The sequence below is a fragment of the Cygnus olor genome, chromosome 3 (genome assembly GCF_009769625.2).
Source record: "Cygnus olor isolate bCygOlo1 chromosome 3, bCygOlo1.pri.v2, whole genome shotgun sequence".
In the NCBI taxonomy this organism is placed as follows: Eukaryota; Metazoa; Chordata; class Aves; order Anseriformes; family Anatidae; genus Cygnus; species Cygnus olor.
Genome location: NC_049171.1, coordinates 22221493 through 22236865, shown reverse-complemented (window position 1 = coordinate 22236865; position 15373 = coordinate 22221493). Strand labels below are relative to the sequence as shown.

The window sequence follows — 15373 nt, the reverse complement described above, 5'->3', positions numbered from 1 at the left end:
AACAGCAACAATGATAAGCCTCTGCTTTGGAGTGCTTCTAATTGCTTCTGCCATCTGCATTATGCAGTCTTCACTGAGTCATTCCCAGGATGTGGCTCTGTTCTGAAAGCATCTTTGCAAAAATGGCATTTAGTTTCAGACTGTCAAAATCATTTTCATGATTTCAGCTTGCAAGTAAGAATGTTTCCAATTATTAGCCTGCGAACTCTCCCAGCAATGCAAAGTCACTATGCTCTTCGTGACTCATGTGTACCATTAGCAATAAAGAAACTTCTGGAAAAGTTTGCATTTGCTAGCATTCACACAATCCTCAAATTAAATTCTTAACTGGAGGCTGCCCATACCCTGTGAATGCTTTAACCATGGCGTGCAGTTCAGTGCACACAGAACTTCAGAGAACAGAGCTGTATGTGTGCTTATCCTGGCTTTCATTGCCTGTTATACTGAGAGCAGAAGCTGTAACAGCATCTAGTACATAGCACCCTCACATTTCCTTTTCGGACATAAACCCAGGATAATTCTACTACATACTTACTGTCTCTTCTGAAGGATATGCCAAACAACAAGCTACCTTTTTTTTTCCCTGTAGTCATACGGCCCACACTGAACACCACGTTAATGTACAGACAAAACTGCTCAAGGAACTCAATAGCTCTTTTTCTTACACACATTCAATCTATACATCAACCTAAATCTAACACGCAGTTGACTCTAAACTGACAAACGAGTGGGGATTGTCAGCATCTCAACTGTGGACCCCGGGATTTAAATTTTGTTTAAATTTCTTATCAATCACCTAAGTTTATTGTTTTTGTTTTGTTTTGTTTTGATTGAGGATCATGAGCATCCTCAAATTTTGTACAACTCCTCAGATGGCTTAGCATTAAGCCACCTCATTAATTTTGATCAAGTCTCATTTAAAATCATTATCTAGCATTTGCAGCAGTTTATGAGTAAAAATGAAAATCAGTACTGCTGTCAGGTGGATGTCAATTTTGAAAGAAAAAAACAACTTACTACAATGTAAGGAGGTGGAGTTCAGTGTCACTGACAAATAGCAATGTTATGAATATTTGATTTAACAATTATGAGTATCAAAACTCACTTATCAAAAACATTTTCACTCGGTGCTTTTAGCATAACACTTTATCAATTCAGTTACTTTTAAGATTTCAGGGGATCAGAAAAAGGTGAGATAGAGACCTGATGTCTTTTGCGTTTCCATGACTTTATGCAAAGAAACAGCAATCCCACTTGACATCAACCCAGGAAAAATCTGGAGCTCAGTATCATTCTATCCAGATAACCTAGATAAGTATCACCCTACCCAGATACCCTAGATATGTGGTAAGGCTATTCTGTAGTACTTTTTTTATTTCTTTTTGCAATCATTGCTGTCCTCCAGATCAGCCAGCATCTGAGACAGACGAAGTTAAAAAAAAAAAAAAAAAAAAGAAAAGAAAGAGGGCAACTGGGAAGACTCTCTAGCCTGGTAATGAGGACAGGATTTAAATGATGGGTAAGCTGTATTCTTATCCCTGCCTCAATGAACGCTTAATTAATTATACAAAGTGGGATGACACCAGGAGGAGAAATTAAGCTTTGCTTCTTTCTCCTTATTTTGTGACGGCTGTTGAAATCTCTTGAGAGTTGGAACCATGGGTACAAATCCTCTCAAGCAAGGCAAGGGATTAAGCTTGGTAATCCAACATGCTTGTGTGAATGCTTTAACCACAGACTCCTGGCTAAAAGCAAGGTCAGGACTTCATTTTGCTGACCAAGATTACTCCCACCGCCACCCCCTGCCCAACCCCCAACCAAAATAACTTAACAGGTCCGAATCTAGTTTACAAATAGATTCAAGACCACCAAAATCCCACTTTTGAGAAAACATACTGCTGTCTCTGCCTCTCCTTCGAGACCTCACCAGGTTCTATTTGATACTAGCCTGCACAGATTTCATGTTTGATGTTGGCTTTTTCATGTTATCTGTCTAATCCAAAGTTCATTGCTTCTAAAATCTAAGTGAAATACTATCTCCACCTGTGTAAATGGATGCAAATTCAAGACACGGTTATGTAAGTATGCTCAGTAAGTCGCACTATCTATTTAAAACTACACACAGCCCTTGCAAAAGAAATGGAAAGGCTTCATTTGAAGTTATAAATACTTGGTTAGATACTCAATTAATATATTGGTTTCCTGGTAAGGAAAAGAAAAGAAAAAAGAAATCGGAAATAAGAAAGTAGTAGCTGAAATAAAACTTTTGTCAGTAAAAAGTCAAGGCATATGACAGGACAAAGCCAGACCAAGGCTCCCAGCATGACTTCTTGCAGAGTCTTCCAAACTGTTTCGTGAAAAGCAGGAACTGATCAAAAGAAAAATAAGTAATGGAGATGTATATAATGCAGCTCACAGAGAGCTGGCTAGACAATGCCCTTCAGAGTGTCCACAGAAATGTGGCTTAAAATTCTGTTCAGTCAATGAACAGAATTTGTTCTTGTTTCTGTTCTCTAAATAATCATTGTTTTAGTTTTAAGATTTTCTGGTCATCCTTATCTCTAGACTGCTAAAAAGCCACAGACAACAAATTCTGCTTTAACCTACAGGGTAAGTATATAGATACCATATGAGATACAATACGCAGTACATTTATCCCATAACCAGAGGCTAGTCTGCATGTAGAAAAATCAGTTGTTGCACCCTGAGCTAATAGAAGATCAGAGCCTGACACCTGTGGAAACAGGAAGGGGAAACAGTGGGAGAAGAGAGAGGACTTTTCCTTCTGCTCTGTGAGAAAAGTCTGTGAAAGTATTAACAATACATAAAGATGAGCATATTTGCAAGTTTTAGTGGACTCAGATGTTAAACTGAGCACATCAAAGCAGGTATCGACTATTAATACAGATATATCAAATAGCTAGTACATAATGCACGACAGTCTCTGACAGTCTTTACAGACATCAGTTTAATAGAAGACATCAGTATGGACTGCAGGCAAGGTATTTATTTGCAAGAATGAAATGTGTCTACAAAACCTGAATACAGGGTCAAATATGTAATTTAGTATAGGGGCTTCTAGAAATAAGATGTGATAACTTCTGATATTTGTATCTTTTATTAATGTTTAAAACATGAGAACAGTTTTTAAGCACTGTTGTATCCACACACCAATATATTTTATGCCACTGTTTATAATACACTTTGTAAATTATATTTTTCCAGCAGTTATGTGCCATAGTTTACATCCCAAAGTTGAACAGTATCTTGCAATGCTCATATCAGGCTGCTTAGCTGCATCAACGTAAGATATCTTATGCACAGAAAATGTTTCTAAGCCCTTTACATAAAAGGGCATTGTTTCTATTAGTGCATTTTGCTATGTCTCATGATTTTTACGTATTTTATAAAATCAGTTATCCTGCAACTCACTCAAATTTAATCAAGTAGGCAAGAAAACTTTTAAAACAAATTTCATTTTATAAGAGAGAATAGTGACTATTTTATGATTCTGTGGTTTGTTTCCACAAAACCCAATGCAGTAATATTACTTTTATAGATGATTATAAAAATAAGTTTATTATTTAATTTTTAAATGATTGATTTTTAATACTTTTATAATTTGTGCGTGTTCTCAAGTCTTGATATAACCCGATAAAATACAGCTTACTTCTTCAGAAAGTCTTTTCAAAGTTTGTAGTAGTTTTCCCCTCCCTTACGCTTTCAGTAGAGCTGAACTAAACACGCTTTTTTGTTGGTAACTTCCTCTCTTGCTTCGCAGCACTATTCATTATTTCGACAGAGCTGCCAACACAGCCCTGGGAACAGTGGTTATTGGTTAATTTGTGCAGTGGAGCACAAACATTTTTTCTATCACATGGTATATAAACCAACACAGTTGAGAAGTAAGATAGTAGCTACAGAACTAAAAAAATTAGCACATTTCTTATCACATGGAAATAAGCTGAAGGACTCAGGTCTGCTCTTCTAAACAAGGTGTAAATAGGAATGTCCTGTGCTGCACATGCATATAGTTGATTTTTCAAATATATGCAAAAATTCTTCATGCTATATAGCTTATAGAGCCCTACCTAAAATTACAGATGGAGGTGGCACTGGAAGCCCCAGCATGAGATATCCAAATAAGACTGATAGCAATGTCAACACATTTCTGGTAGCAAGTATTTGGAAATATTGCTAACAGTGATAACACAGTCAAGATAACAGTATTTATTTCTTTTTCAGTATCACTGCTTTTCCCTAACAGCTTGGTACCATTCATTACTTTTCATAGCAATACCTTTCATCACTTTCTACCTCAAGTGTTGATCGTATACCAGAACCACACTCTTCAGACACACTGCAACTGTTCTTAGATCCTTGTGCTTCAGACCCAAGCTCTGAAGTTTGATATCAACCCTTTACATTCCACATTCCCCCTTTCTTCATTTGTCAAACTACATATACCTTGTTCAACTTGGCAAAATATCCACTTTGCTAATGAAATGACCTGCTCTCCCTTAACTTTTTAACCTGTTTCCCCCTACTCTTATATTTCCTTTTAATTTTGTTCCTTTTCCTTGATATTAATCCTCTGAAAATAACTAATCAGTGTCCTGAGGCCTCTTCAGACAGGGAAGTCATCAAACTCGTGACTAACTTCAGAGCTGCCAACATTTTTCCTAGTGAAGTCTTTCTAAAGAATGTAAAACTCTGCCCCGTGCACGGCTAGAATTGCCTCAGTTTTTGTTTACACAGCACATTAACATTCAATTGCAATCCTCAAAGCTGAGCTTTCCTTTATTCCTTAGACCTCAGGGCCAGAACCTAGCAGCATACATCTACACAGGCTCTGAAAAAAAAACCACTGGCAAACACTGCTTTCATTAAAATATATGAGGCTTCCACTTATAGATGTGTGGGTCAGTTCTTGCTATGGCAAAAGAAGATTCAAATCAGCATCTTCTGGATTCCAGGAGAGACCTCTAGCCACCTGGGTGAGCGCCACTCAAAATGGAAATGGCAGCAGACCCAGTGTCGTCTTTGTGTTAAAACTGAGCCACTTTTCAAAAAAGGTGAGAGGGCAACAGAGCAAATACAATTTAATACAGTTCATGTATTAAATCATCATTGGGTAAAACAGAGATCTCTCCACTTGAGAGCCTAGTGCCTTTGCCATTAGGATACAATACGAAAGACTGTATGTCCTCTTTCTCCTAACCTGTTTAAAAAGAAGAGGAATGATTCATCCTCAGCTTAAAAAACTAATTATAGATGCAAAGTCTCCACTGTGAATCACAAGCGGAGATTGGCACTTCTCTAGCTCCGCAACACCTGGAAAGAAGATGACATTAAGAAATGCCTTGTTTCAATTCTTCATTGGCTTGCTTGGATATTACTCAAAGAATCACAGAATGATTGAGGTTGGCAGGGACCACTGGAGGCATCTGGTCCAACCCCTGCTCAAGCAGGGCCACCCAGAGCAGGGTGCCCAGACCCATGTCCAGATGGCTTTTGAAGATCTCCAAGGAGGAGACTCCACAACCTTTCTGGGCAGCCTGTCCCAGTGCTCCGTCACCCACACAGCAAAGAAGTGTTTCCTGATGTTCAGATATTCAGTTGTGTCCGCTGCCTCTTGTCCTAATCCTGGGCACCACTGGCTCCATCCTCTTTGCACCCTCCCTTCAAGTATTTATGTAAATTGATTAGATCCCCCCTGAACCTTCTGTTCTCCAGGTTGAAGAGTCCCAGCTCTCTCGGCCTCTCCTCATAGCAGAGAGGCTCCAATCCCTTCATCATCTTCATGGCCCTCTGCTGGACTCTCTCCAGAAAGTTCATGTCTCTTGTACTGGGGAGCCCAGAACCAGACGCAGTACTCCAGGTGTGGCCTCACCAGCACTGAGCAGAGCAGAAGGACCCCTGAGCATGCAGAGTGCTGTGAACTTCATTTTCGGGTTGAGCATGCAAGGGCTCGCTGCAGGTACTGCACATGGAAGGGAGAGGCTGCAGACTGCAATTGCAGGCTCAGAAGTTAGGCACTGTAATCAAAGCAGCAAGTAAGTCTTTTTAGTGTATCCGTTCTCTCATCTGAACCAAACTCTTTCTGAAATCACTAACATACTAATTGTTCTAGTCTTTGCCACAATAATACTGAGATTTTATTCCTTTTTCCTGTTTCTATCCATACTCTTCATAAGTCTTCATGGGAAGGAAATGTGCATCAGTGTCCTGAAGAAAGGAAGTACCTGGAACTGACTACAGTACACCAGGGACAATACACCTACATTTTATAAAGATTGTGATTTCCTTTTCCTAAGATACTTTTTGAATGGAAGTCAAACATATGCTGACCTTTTTTTGCTATTACGTCACTCAGAAAACACATCTGCTGGTCTGTCTGCAATCAGCACAAGGAGGTTTTTGTTACATTTCTTACACAGACAATGCAATGTACTTTTTCCTTAACCTCATCTAAAAGTGTTTTGCCTGGAAATATTCCTAATAATTTGGCCTGAGGCAAACACTGAATACACAATATTTCAGAACGATAACTGTGCAAACTTCCTAGCACTGTAAACAAGTTCTCAATATGCGAAGTGTCAGATAAACACTACAATCCACATCACTACCATTCCCATATAAACATTTAATGCACTAGCTGTTTTATGGTTTCTCAAACTAGCTTTCTCACCCACAAAAAAAAATTAAGCATGCCTAGAGATAATTATTAAGACTCCTATTTCTAGGATTAATACACTAGTTCACCTGCCTCCTAGACCTTCTGTGACATTTTCACAGACCACCATGCTAGCTTACATTTTGGAACTGAGTAGATTTTAAGATATTACTGCCTCGCTGCTTTTAATTTATTTTCAAATACATTCAGGTTCAAATACTTTTTAACCCATGAGCGAAAACCCACCAACACAGAGGCGTCTGAGTAAACATGAGCGCCCTCCATGAAGGAGGAAGTTACACTGTGAACCTCCAACTCTCCCATTACCATGCCATGTGTTCTTCAGTTCACTATACGTGCTTTTTAGTTCCCATTTTAAATTTCTCCATGAGAAGACTTCTCTGTAGCCAGAGAGCATTGCAGATGCTGTCACCTGGACAAAGTTCTCTTGAGAAGAAAGTCGGAATAGAGTACTTGCTATTTCTAAACAAGCTGGATGCTTTTAGGTATTAAGCCATCTGAAAACAACAGGAGCAATTAGACTTCTTTGGGTAATGAATACCAAATGACAGAAGTCACAGATCTCTGACTACATATGTGCAGGCATTGAGCTTCAGTGACTGAACTGATCCACAAAACACTACCTATAACGGAAGAAACAAGGATCATAATTCTAATAGAAACAGGCAGATGGATTTTTCACCCCGGAAGATTACTTACTCCCTTTTATTCATGAAGTACCACGATAGGCTGTACAACTATCTTACCTGTGCATCCCCAAACATTTGTCTTTATCTGAACACAGGCTTCAAATCAGGATGTCTTATAATGCAGTCGGTTATATTTCACTTTCACTTTTAATTTTTGCCTTAATCTCCTTTATGCTGCCAGACCAAAAAAAAAAAAAGTTGGTTCCTATATGGTTGGAAGGTAACCCCCTCTGTAGAAGAGGGGTGACACTGACAAATTACACAAAGCTCTTATTAGGCTGCATTCTCTGTCCCTTCTATTTCACTGCTCAGATTCCTTTGTTTGGTAAAATAGGTCAGTGCTCATAAAAACACCCCTTCAGGGCTGAAGGATCACATGACAGCAGCAGAGAGCTATAAGGAATCCGAATGCTAATGTGGGGGCAGCTGATTTGCACTACTTTCATGAGGCACGGAGAACTGAAATAACAAACATAGACCAAACTGCAAAGGAAGGCACTACAGGATGAGTCAGGAAAATTTTTTTTAAAATGAATGCACATTTTGCATCTGAGCTTCAGCTATCCTGAAACAGAATGTGACAAGCTCCTTGAACACTCAGCTGCATAAAACCAGTGTCTTAGACGATGGGGTCACTATGATCCTGGTCAATCCTCCAGCTCATAATTCTGTCTGATTAACAGCTCTGCCCCATTTTTATCTCGCTCTGTAGATATGCAACCCATGCATCCTTTCTTACTTATACTGCTAAAGATGCCACTCTTGTTTTTCAATGGTCTTTTTCAGAAGAAGTTGAGCGACAGCAATTGCAGCACACCCATCCCTTTCAGAGAAGATGGCAGTTGCAATTTCTACCCCACACAGGCACATACAGAAACTGAAACATCAAAAAATGATGTTGCGAGACGAGGATCAAGGATCCTCTGCCTCCGAAACAAGGAGAAATTTGCTATTCAGTGGGGAAAAAAAAACTAAAGGCTCTGAAATGTAACGTCTGGCTTCAGATAAGAGAAGACAGCTCAAGAAGGAATGAGGAAATCCACTGAGTTGAAGATGGCAGTTGGTGAAAGAAAATCTCTTTCTCAACACTTCTTTGAGATTCTTTGTTGCTGGAAAAGGTATTTCCCAAACTCTTCGTATTATCTAACACTGGACAATACAGGTGGCATATCATTTGTTCCACAGATTTAAGATACTGAAGTTGGCTCTCCAGTTAGAGGCTGGCAGGATTCAGTAGTTGAGGTGTAGTGCCACACAAACGCAGCTGTACTGTTCACAGCACCTGTCTTATTAGAGAAGCACAGCATCAACACTTATGCACCTCAAGTTAACAAGGTATATTAGGTAGTAGTGCCAGCTCTGCACTTTGCAAGGTTAGGTGTGTCTGTGCTAATATCTCAGAGCTGTTTAAAAACTCAGGTGTCACTGCTCCCCACTGCTTTTGAGCTGAACTAACCGTACGTGTATGCAGTACTGCAGGAAAGTTCATGAGAAATCCTCAAAGTGCACAGACTTGCACCCAAGCCAGCTCTGAAGAAGCCAGTTCTAGTTCAGAAGTGGTACCTGGGATTCTCCTTTACTCAGATTATTTTGGACAAATATTTAGCTAGACAGAGCACAAATGGCCATAATGGCGATGAAAAATGAGTCCTACTGGGAAATAGATGAAACGCAACAAACAGGAAACGCTTCCATCTGAAAAATAAAAACTGACTCATCATTTCAAATGAGATATAAAGAAATCTCTACCATTAGGAAATCGTCTTACATGTACACAGATATTGAGAAGTAGAGTGGAATTAGCATAGTGCTATGTAAAATACAGCAAACAGTGTTATCAAATATAGTGAGTACATGACACTGAATACCTATGGTTTTAAGCTGGAGCACTGATCAGTTTTCATATGTATTTTATAGTACCAAATAAAAAGAACAGTATCAAATTATGTAGTATTCTTCAAAATAAGAAATGAAAGTGTGAAATATTTTTTCATAAGTATTTTTCCCCTGTAACTGCAGTAACCTTACTTCAGCAGTTCTACAGAGAGAAACAATATAGTAGTGGAAAACTGCTTGTGCCAAAATATACTGACATGCAAGTTCCTCAGGATGTTATCAAATCATATCACTACATTACCTTCTGCTTTTGTGTAGATTGCAATGTTTCCATTTACCAAGCCAGCAAACAAGTATTGCGACATATATGTTAAACTCATAACAGTTGATTTTTCAGGAGTGAAGAAGTGTTGAAGTCGAATTTTCTTTGAACCTTGGCAACTTTTGTAAACAGAAATGCTACAAAGAGAAACAAGAAAAAAATAAAACTGCAAAATTGTATTTTATTTAGTTCTTAATATGATAGGCACCAAAGAGTATATAACAAAATGCTAGGGGAAAAATTTACAATACCTAAAAATTAGGTTGCAACATTACAAAAATATTTATATTGTTCAGACATGATGTACAATGAATTAAGCCTCTTTCATCAAATATAGGTATTATTTTCATTTTATATAGTACAAAGTATATTTCAAAATCATGTGGAGTGTATTTTGTCTTGATTTAGGTGGAAATGATAAGTTCAGGTCATTGGGTATTCATGAATACATTTTTAAAAAGAAAACGTTCTAGAAAGTATCTCACACATTTTTGCTACAGAGTAGTAAAGCTAATCATATATAGTATACTAAAAATGAGAATCACCTTCCTTCTTCCATGCCAAGGCAAATAGTAGGCACATTAGAAGCTTTTGCAGGAACATTTTCAGAATCTAGAGACGTATTGCGTTCTTTTAGTTTCTCTTCCTCTGGTATGTAGACCATGCAAAGAATCCGTGATTCCACATTGAAGCACTCAATAACCTTAGGGCCAGAGCTCTGAAATGAGACTATTGCAATCTGGCCCATCTGATTAGTACAACTGCCAATCTGAATCAGGGGAGAAAAAAAATAAAATAAGACAAAGTCTGATAACTGTCTCCAGCAAGACCACCATTAACAAGAAGGAATACTGGAAAGTTAAAGAGTGCATCTCTAGTTGAACAAGAAAACATTTCAGCACAAACATAATATGTTTTTAAAGATCACATAAGAACACGGAATTCCCTCATATACTTACAAAAACACTTTTTTCTTTGAAGACAAGTATTATGATATGAGATGTTTAACTCATATGCATATGTACATACTGAAAGCAATGCAATTACAGAAAGTACCTGTGCAATATATTATTTTAATAACCAGTGTTCCTTAGTTATCTCAAATACACTTGACGTCAATAATATAGCTGAGGCTTGTCCTTTGTACAGTAACAGGTCTACAAATAAATGCTCTACTGCAACAGAAAGGGGGATTATTAATATCATCCCTTTTGTAAGCTTGCTGATACAGGCTCTTAAACTTCTAAATATCAATATATCCACAAATTGGTATATTTTAGGGATCTAGGAAGCGTGGAAAAATAAATTATCTGCCTGGGCAGCAATACACATTTACATAGTATGTTTAATTTATAACATACTTTTTATGTTTATATGAAATGTTTTTATGTTTATATGAAGTGAAAAAAACATGGCAAACAGGAAGAAAGAACATTATGCACTAGTAGAAAGGCTTTATTGGCAGGTATTTGTGATGACTGTTTACAAAGACCAAAGACAAAAAGAAATTACACAAGTCATCCTGAAAATGACCGCCAACAAAAACTTTTAACTCTGAAAGGTTCCAGAATATTGCCCCTTAAAATTTTAGTATTGAAGTAAGAAGAAAATCTACTGAAATCATTAAAAAAAAAAGTTTTGGCTATGTCACTTTGTCTGCTGGAATATCAGCATATTTGGGGTTGCAATAAGTCAGAATAAAACTATTTCCTATGTACAAACTTAAACAGATTATTTATGGCTAAAACATTTTTAAAATATGGCAACAGACAAAAGGACAGTGTGAGCTCATATGGGTTTAAGTAGCCCTCATTAGAAATTAGCACATAACTCATGTCTAACTGTGCTCAGCGCTTTGGAATTCATTCTGTGCCACACTAACAAATCACATACACATAAATGAAACCCTGCAGAGTACAGTGAGATCATGTGGACAAAATTACGATTTATCCTTTACAGAATTCCATCATAACATGATGGTAACAATAATTTCAGATCCATATGCTATTAAGAGTCACAATAAACAATTCAAGAAAGAGGAGACAAACCCCTTTGTAAGGCTAAGCTTACCCAAAGAAAACCGTGTTCCATAGAACAGGAATCTGACTCAGTTTCTCCAGAGAGGTACGGTTCAGGATTATAAGCAGCACATTCAATCTTCAAACAAAGAAAAAAGAACAGTTAACACATTAAAAAAAGATACGCTTGATTCTAGTTAATTTAGTCTGTAATTAACTAAAGCATTTAAGGATATCACAATGACAGAAGAGAAGGCAAGAAGTCAGTCTAGCTCAACCAGCTTTCAGTGTGCAGGGTCAACTGCATGTGCATCAATCCTAGCACATTCTTTATCTACTTTTACAGATATTAAAGATTAAGACTACAAATTGTATACCTGATGTGCTCAAATGCCTCATGACTTTTGTTGTTTTTTCAAACACCCAACCCAAAAACACCCTTTATGTAATTGCTAGCCTTTACTTCCCATGTTAGCCACTACATATTTCCTTCACCTCAGCAGTGTTCTTTTATAAATAAGGCTGCTATATGTTATGAACCTCCCTGAGTTTCTTCTTCTTTATGCTAAATGAACATTTCTGCTTAAATCATTCAATTATTTATAAAAATCTTGTTTTCATTTTTTAATTAGTTTATAAAATTCTTGATTATGATTCCTGTTTTAGAACTGGCATCTCCCTATCAGCTCTGAATATTTGAAAGTGCAAAACTTTCTAGAACTGAACACACTGTTCTAAATGAACCGTTAGTAACACTACATAATGATTACCTTTTATGAACTGTGTGAACCCATTGGTTATTTGCTCTTTGTAACAATATTACATTCTTAACCAATTTTTGCATTGTTGGGTTTATTAAAAATTACTTTTACAGACTTTCTACTCAACCACTTCCTCAATATCAACTTGTGAAGCTGCTTATTTCTGCCTGAGCATACCTAACACGTGCCTGTCCTAGTAGCTATCATCCTCATTATTTCTGTTTTTTCAGATTATTTCTCCAGGTGTTCTACTCATTTTGAATGATAATGCTATGCTCCAAAATACTCTCACTCACTCCCAACTGCATGTCATCATATCAATGTCAGTAAAGTAATAACCACACTCATGATTTTATCATTCAGGCCATTTAAAAAGAAAATTAAAAAAAAATGAAAGCTACACCAGACTCTATGCAAGTCTGTCCCATCTCAGAAAATCATTCAAGCACCAATACACAGCCTCTGAAAAAGGCATTTTTATGAGCAGTCATGGATTTCTACTCTCCCTGATTTCCCTAATATCCATGGAAGAGCTGCACAAAGTTTATGTAAACACTTTAAAATATATTCAAGCAATTCATAATAGCATACAGAGTAAAAGGTTCCTGATGAGGTGTGATATTATGTTTCTAGACAAGATCCTCTACAATTCACGCTAACGTTATTGTCTCAGACACCAATGACACTATGATTATATTGCTCATGGTTCTGCAGACTACTTGGTTAGTATTAACTTATACACTTCAACAGAACCTTGCAACATCATCTCAGTACAATGAATAATTTAGAAAAAAAAATAAGGAAACAAGAGCGCACATAAGTTAGAGTACTAAATTCCCACTTTATTTAATTTTCAAAAGTGCAAAGAATTTCACAATTCTCCATGAAGTCAGCAGGCATCACCAAGTGACTAGCAGTAGTAAAAATAATGGTATGTATTCACCAAAGCAATATACTACATGGATAAGACAGAAAGATCAGAAAAAGAAAAAAAGAAGTATCTATGCCAGTCTTAGCATGTCTCATTTAAAAAACGCTGAAACTATCTACTCACAATGGTGATTTGATTTTCTGTAACTGTGACAGCTAATTACATCACTAAAGAAAGAAAAAGTCTGCTGCTTGGGTATTTCTTGGGCTGTTTGTTACCTCTCTATGTCACTTTGTGTCTTACTCAAAACTGATGATGTTTTTCAGTCAAATCCTGGTAATTTAGCTCTCCATCTTGACTGAAGCCCTTTAGAGAATGACGGTGTGGGGTGTAAATTTGCTCTGATGGAAGTTGCAGACTCCCTGTACTACAGCCTGGGCATGCTAAGAGCAGGGTCAGCCAAGCAAAGGACTCTTCCTACCCCACCTGTAGGCCTACATCCAAACTGCAGCTGAAGCGTAAGTAAGATGATTTCATCCAGTAATATCAAGGCCTTAAGAGCATCAATATTAACAGCTGGGCTTGTATGTTCTCTTTAGGAGCTGTAAAACTGGTAGAGCTGACCTGAAGCTCAGGCAAACTCTGCCATGCGCTGTCTTCTGCTGAGGTGACCATAACAAAGACCATTACACAGCTGTATGGGCACCTAACCTTCCCTTCCTTCCAAAACAAACAGATCCTCTTGTAACTTGATTACAGGGGTTGAACCTGGGCCTTCAAGATAGTTGGCATGGACCTACAGAACTTGTAAATGCCTAGCAGTAAGGAAACGTAAGTGTTTTACATTTCCTTAAAAAAAATTAATCCTTTTGGTTATTTACCTATGGTGACATTAGAAAGTATTCAATACAGATAAATCTTAGGTTTTATTGAGATATGAATGACTACAGCTGTACAGGAGACTGGATACTTTCAGCAGACTGGTTGCTGTAAACTGCAGCTCTGCTCTGATAAAACAGGATAATAGGCATGACTGCATTTAGAATTGCTATATACATTTTGAATGCATGTCCAGGTAGCAATTTGCCCCTTAACATCCAGCCCTGCATACTCATGCTCGAAGTGAAGCTGTCAGATAAACTTCTTTCCTGTTTAGACTGTCCAAGCAACAAGAATCTACAGACTTATTCAGGCTTCAAGCAGTACTCATGTTATAACGTTAACACTGTCATTCTGGCCACACATACATAATTTTATCTCCATCGGTGTTTTTGTACAAGCCTAATTAACTGATACTCAATAGAAATCCTGCTGATGCACAGGAAAAAAAGAGTATCCAGCACCCTTTCATCTACTAGCTTTGACATGTTGTATTTATTTTCATCATTAAAGTCAGCGGTCAATATGACTTCAAACAGATTACTTTAGAAAATGTGCCATCAAGACAATTTCTGCATCACCTTTCAGAACAGGACTACATTTTATATAAGACCCCATAACACATAATTTTAAAAAAATATTTTAAAATTTACACACTGTGCATTAATTCAAATTAGAAATTTGAGCAGGAGTCAGCATAGTTACACCAGTACAGGACAGCTAACATGGAGACCAGTTTGCTGCCCTGATTGTAAGCTGAGGTTTACTTTGGAGCTTCAAATAAACATTTGGAAACCTCAAAAGTTCAAAACTCCTACCAATTTTGCTTTCATTGAGTGATGAGCTTACACCTGAAAATAAATTTCATATCATATAAAACTAAATACTATGTTCTCTGAAGTCTCGAATACTGCAGGTATTGTTCGTTCCTGTGACCCTCTTGGACCTTATATTGCTATTGGTCTTACATCCAAGAATAACTTTGTAAATTAAGGGAACTAATATATATATTTACAATATAGTATTCCTTAGAAGAAATATCACTGAAGAAAGGCAATTGTAATTTTGCATATCAGTTCTGTTCACCTTAAATTCCTGTTGCTTGGCCATCATCACTGGCATGTGTCTAACAAGGAGAGGATGTTTCTCCTTTTTGATTTGATTCCCATCATCTTCTACACAGAACCAACCTAGCAGGTTATCCTCCGCTGTAATGGAAAGAAAAAACAACAAAAATCCCACAATACTTTTACTGAATAATCGCTTACACCTCTCTACAGAACTAGAAAATAATTCCAGA

The 15373-nt window shown here is 37.4% G+C and overlaps 1 protein-coding gene and 1 long non-coding RNA gene across 13 annotated transcripts in view; both read right to left on the bottom strand.

Annotated features, from left to right (window-relative positions):
* The window catches only part of ARHGEF10 (Rho guanine nucleotide exchange factor 10), a 120934-nt gene that overhangs the window by 24823 nt on the left and 80738 nt on the right, over nt 1–15373 (bottom strand). For all 12 annotated transcript variants that reach the window (XM_040550760.1, XM_040550766.1, XM_040550768.1 and 9 more), the window contains 4 exons: nt 15160–15281; nt 11615–11701; nt 10090–10313; nt 9524–9681 (listed from right to left, as the gene is read on the bottom strand). In XM_040550760.1, the coding sequence (XP_040406694.1) occupies nt 9524–9681; nt 10090–10313; nt 11615–11701; nt 15160–15281 (591 nt within the window). The remainder of the gene's footprint in view (nt 1–9523; nt 9682–10089; nt 10314–11614; nt 11702–15159; nt 15282–15373) is intronic.
* On the bottom strand, nt 4566–9506 carry LOC121066935. The gene is made up of 2 exons (XR_005818029.1): nt 7444–9506; nt 4566–6038 (listed from the first exon to the last, which is right to left on the bottom strand). It is a non-coding gene; the product is annotated as an uncharacterized LOC121066935 (long non-coding RNA).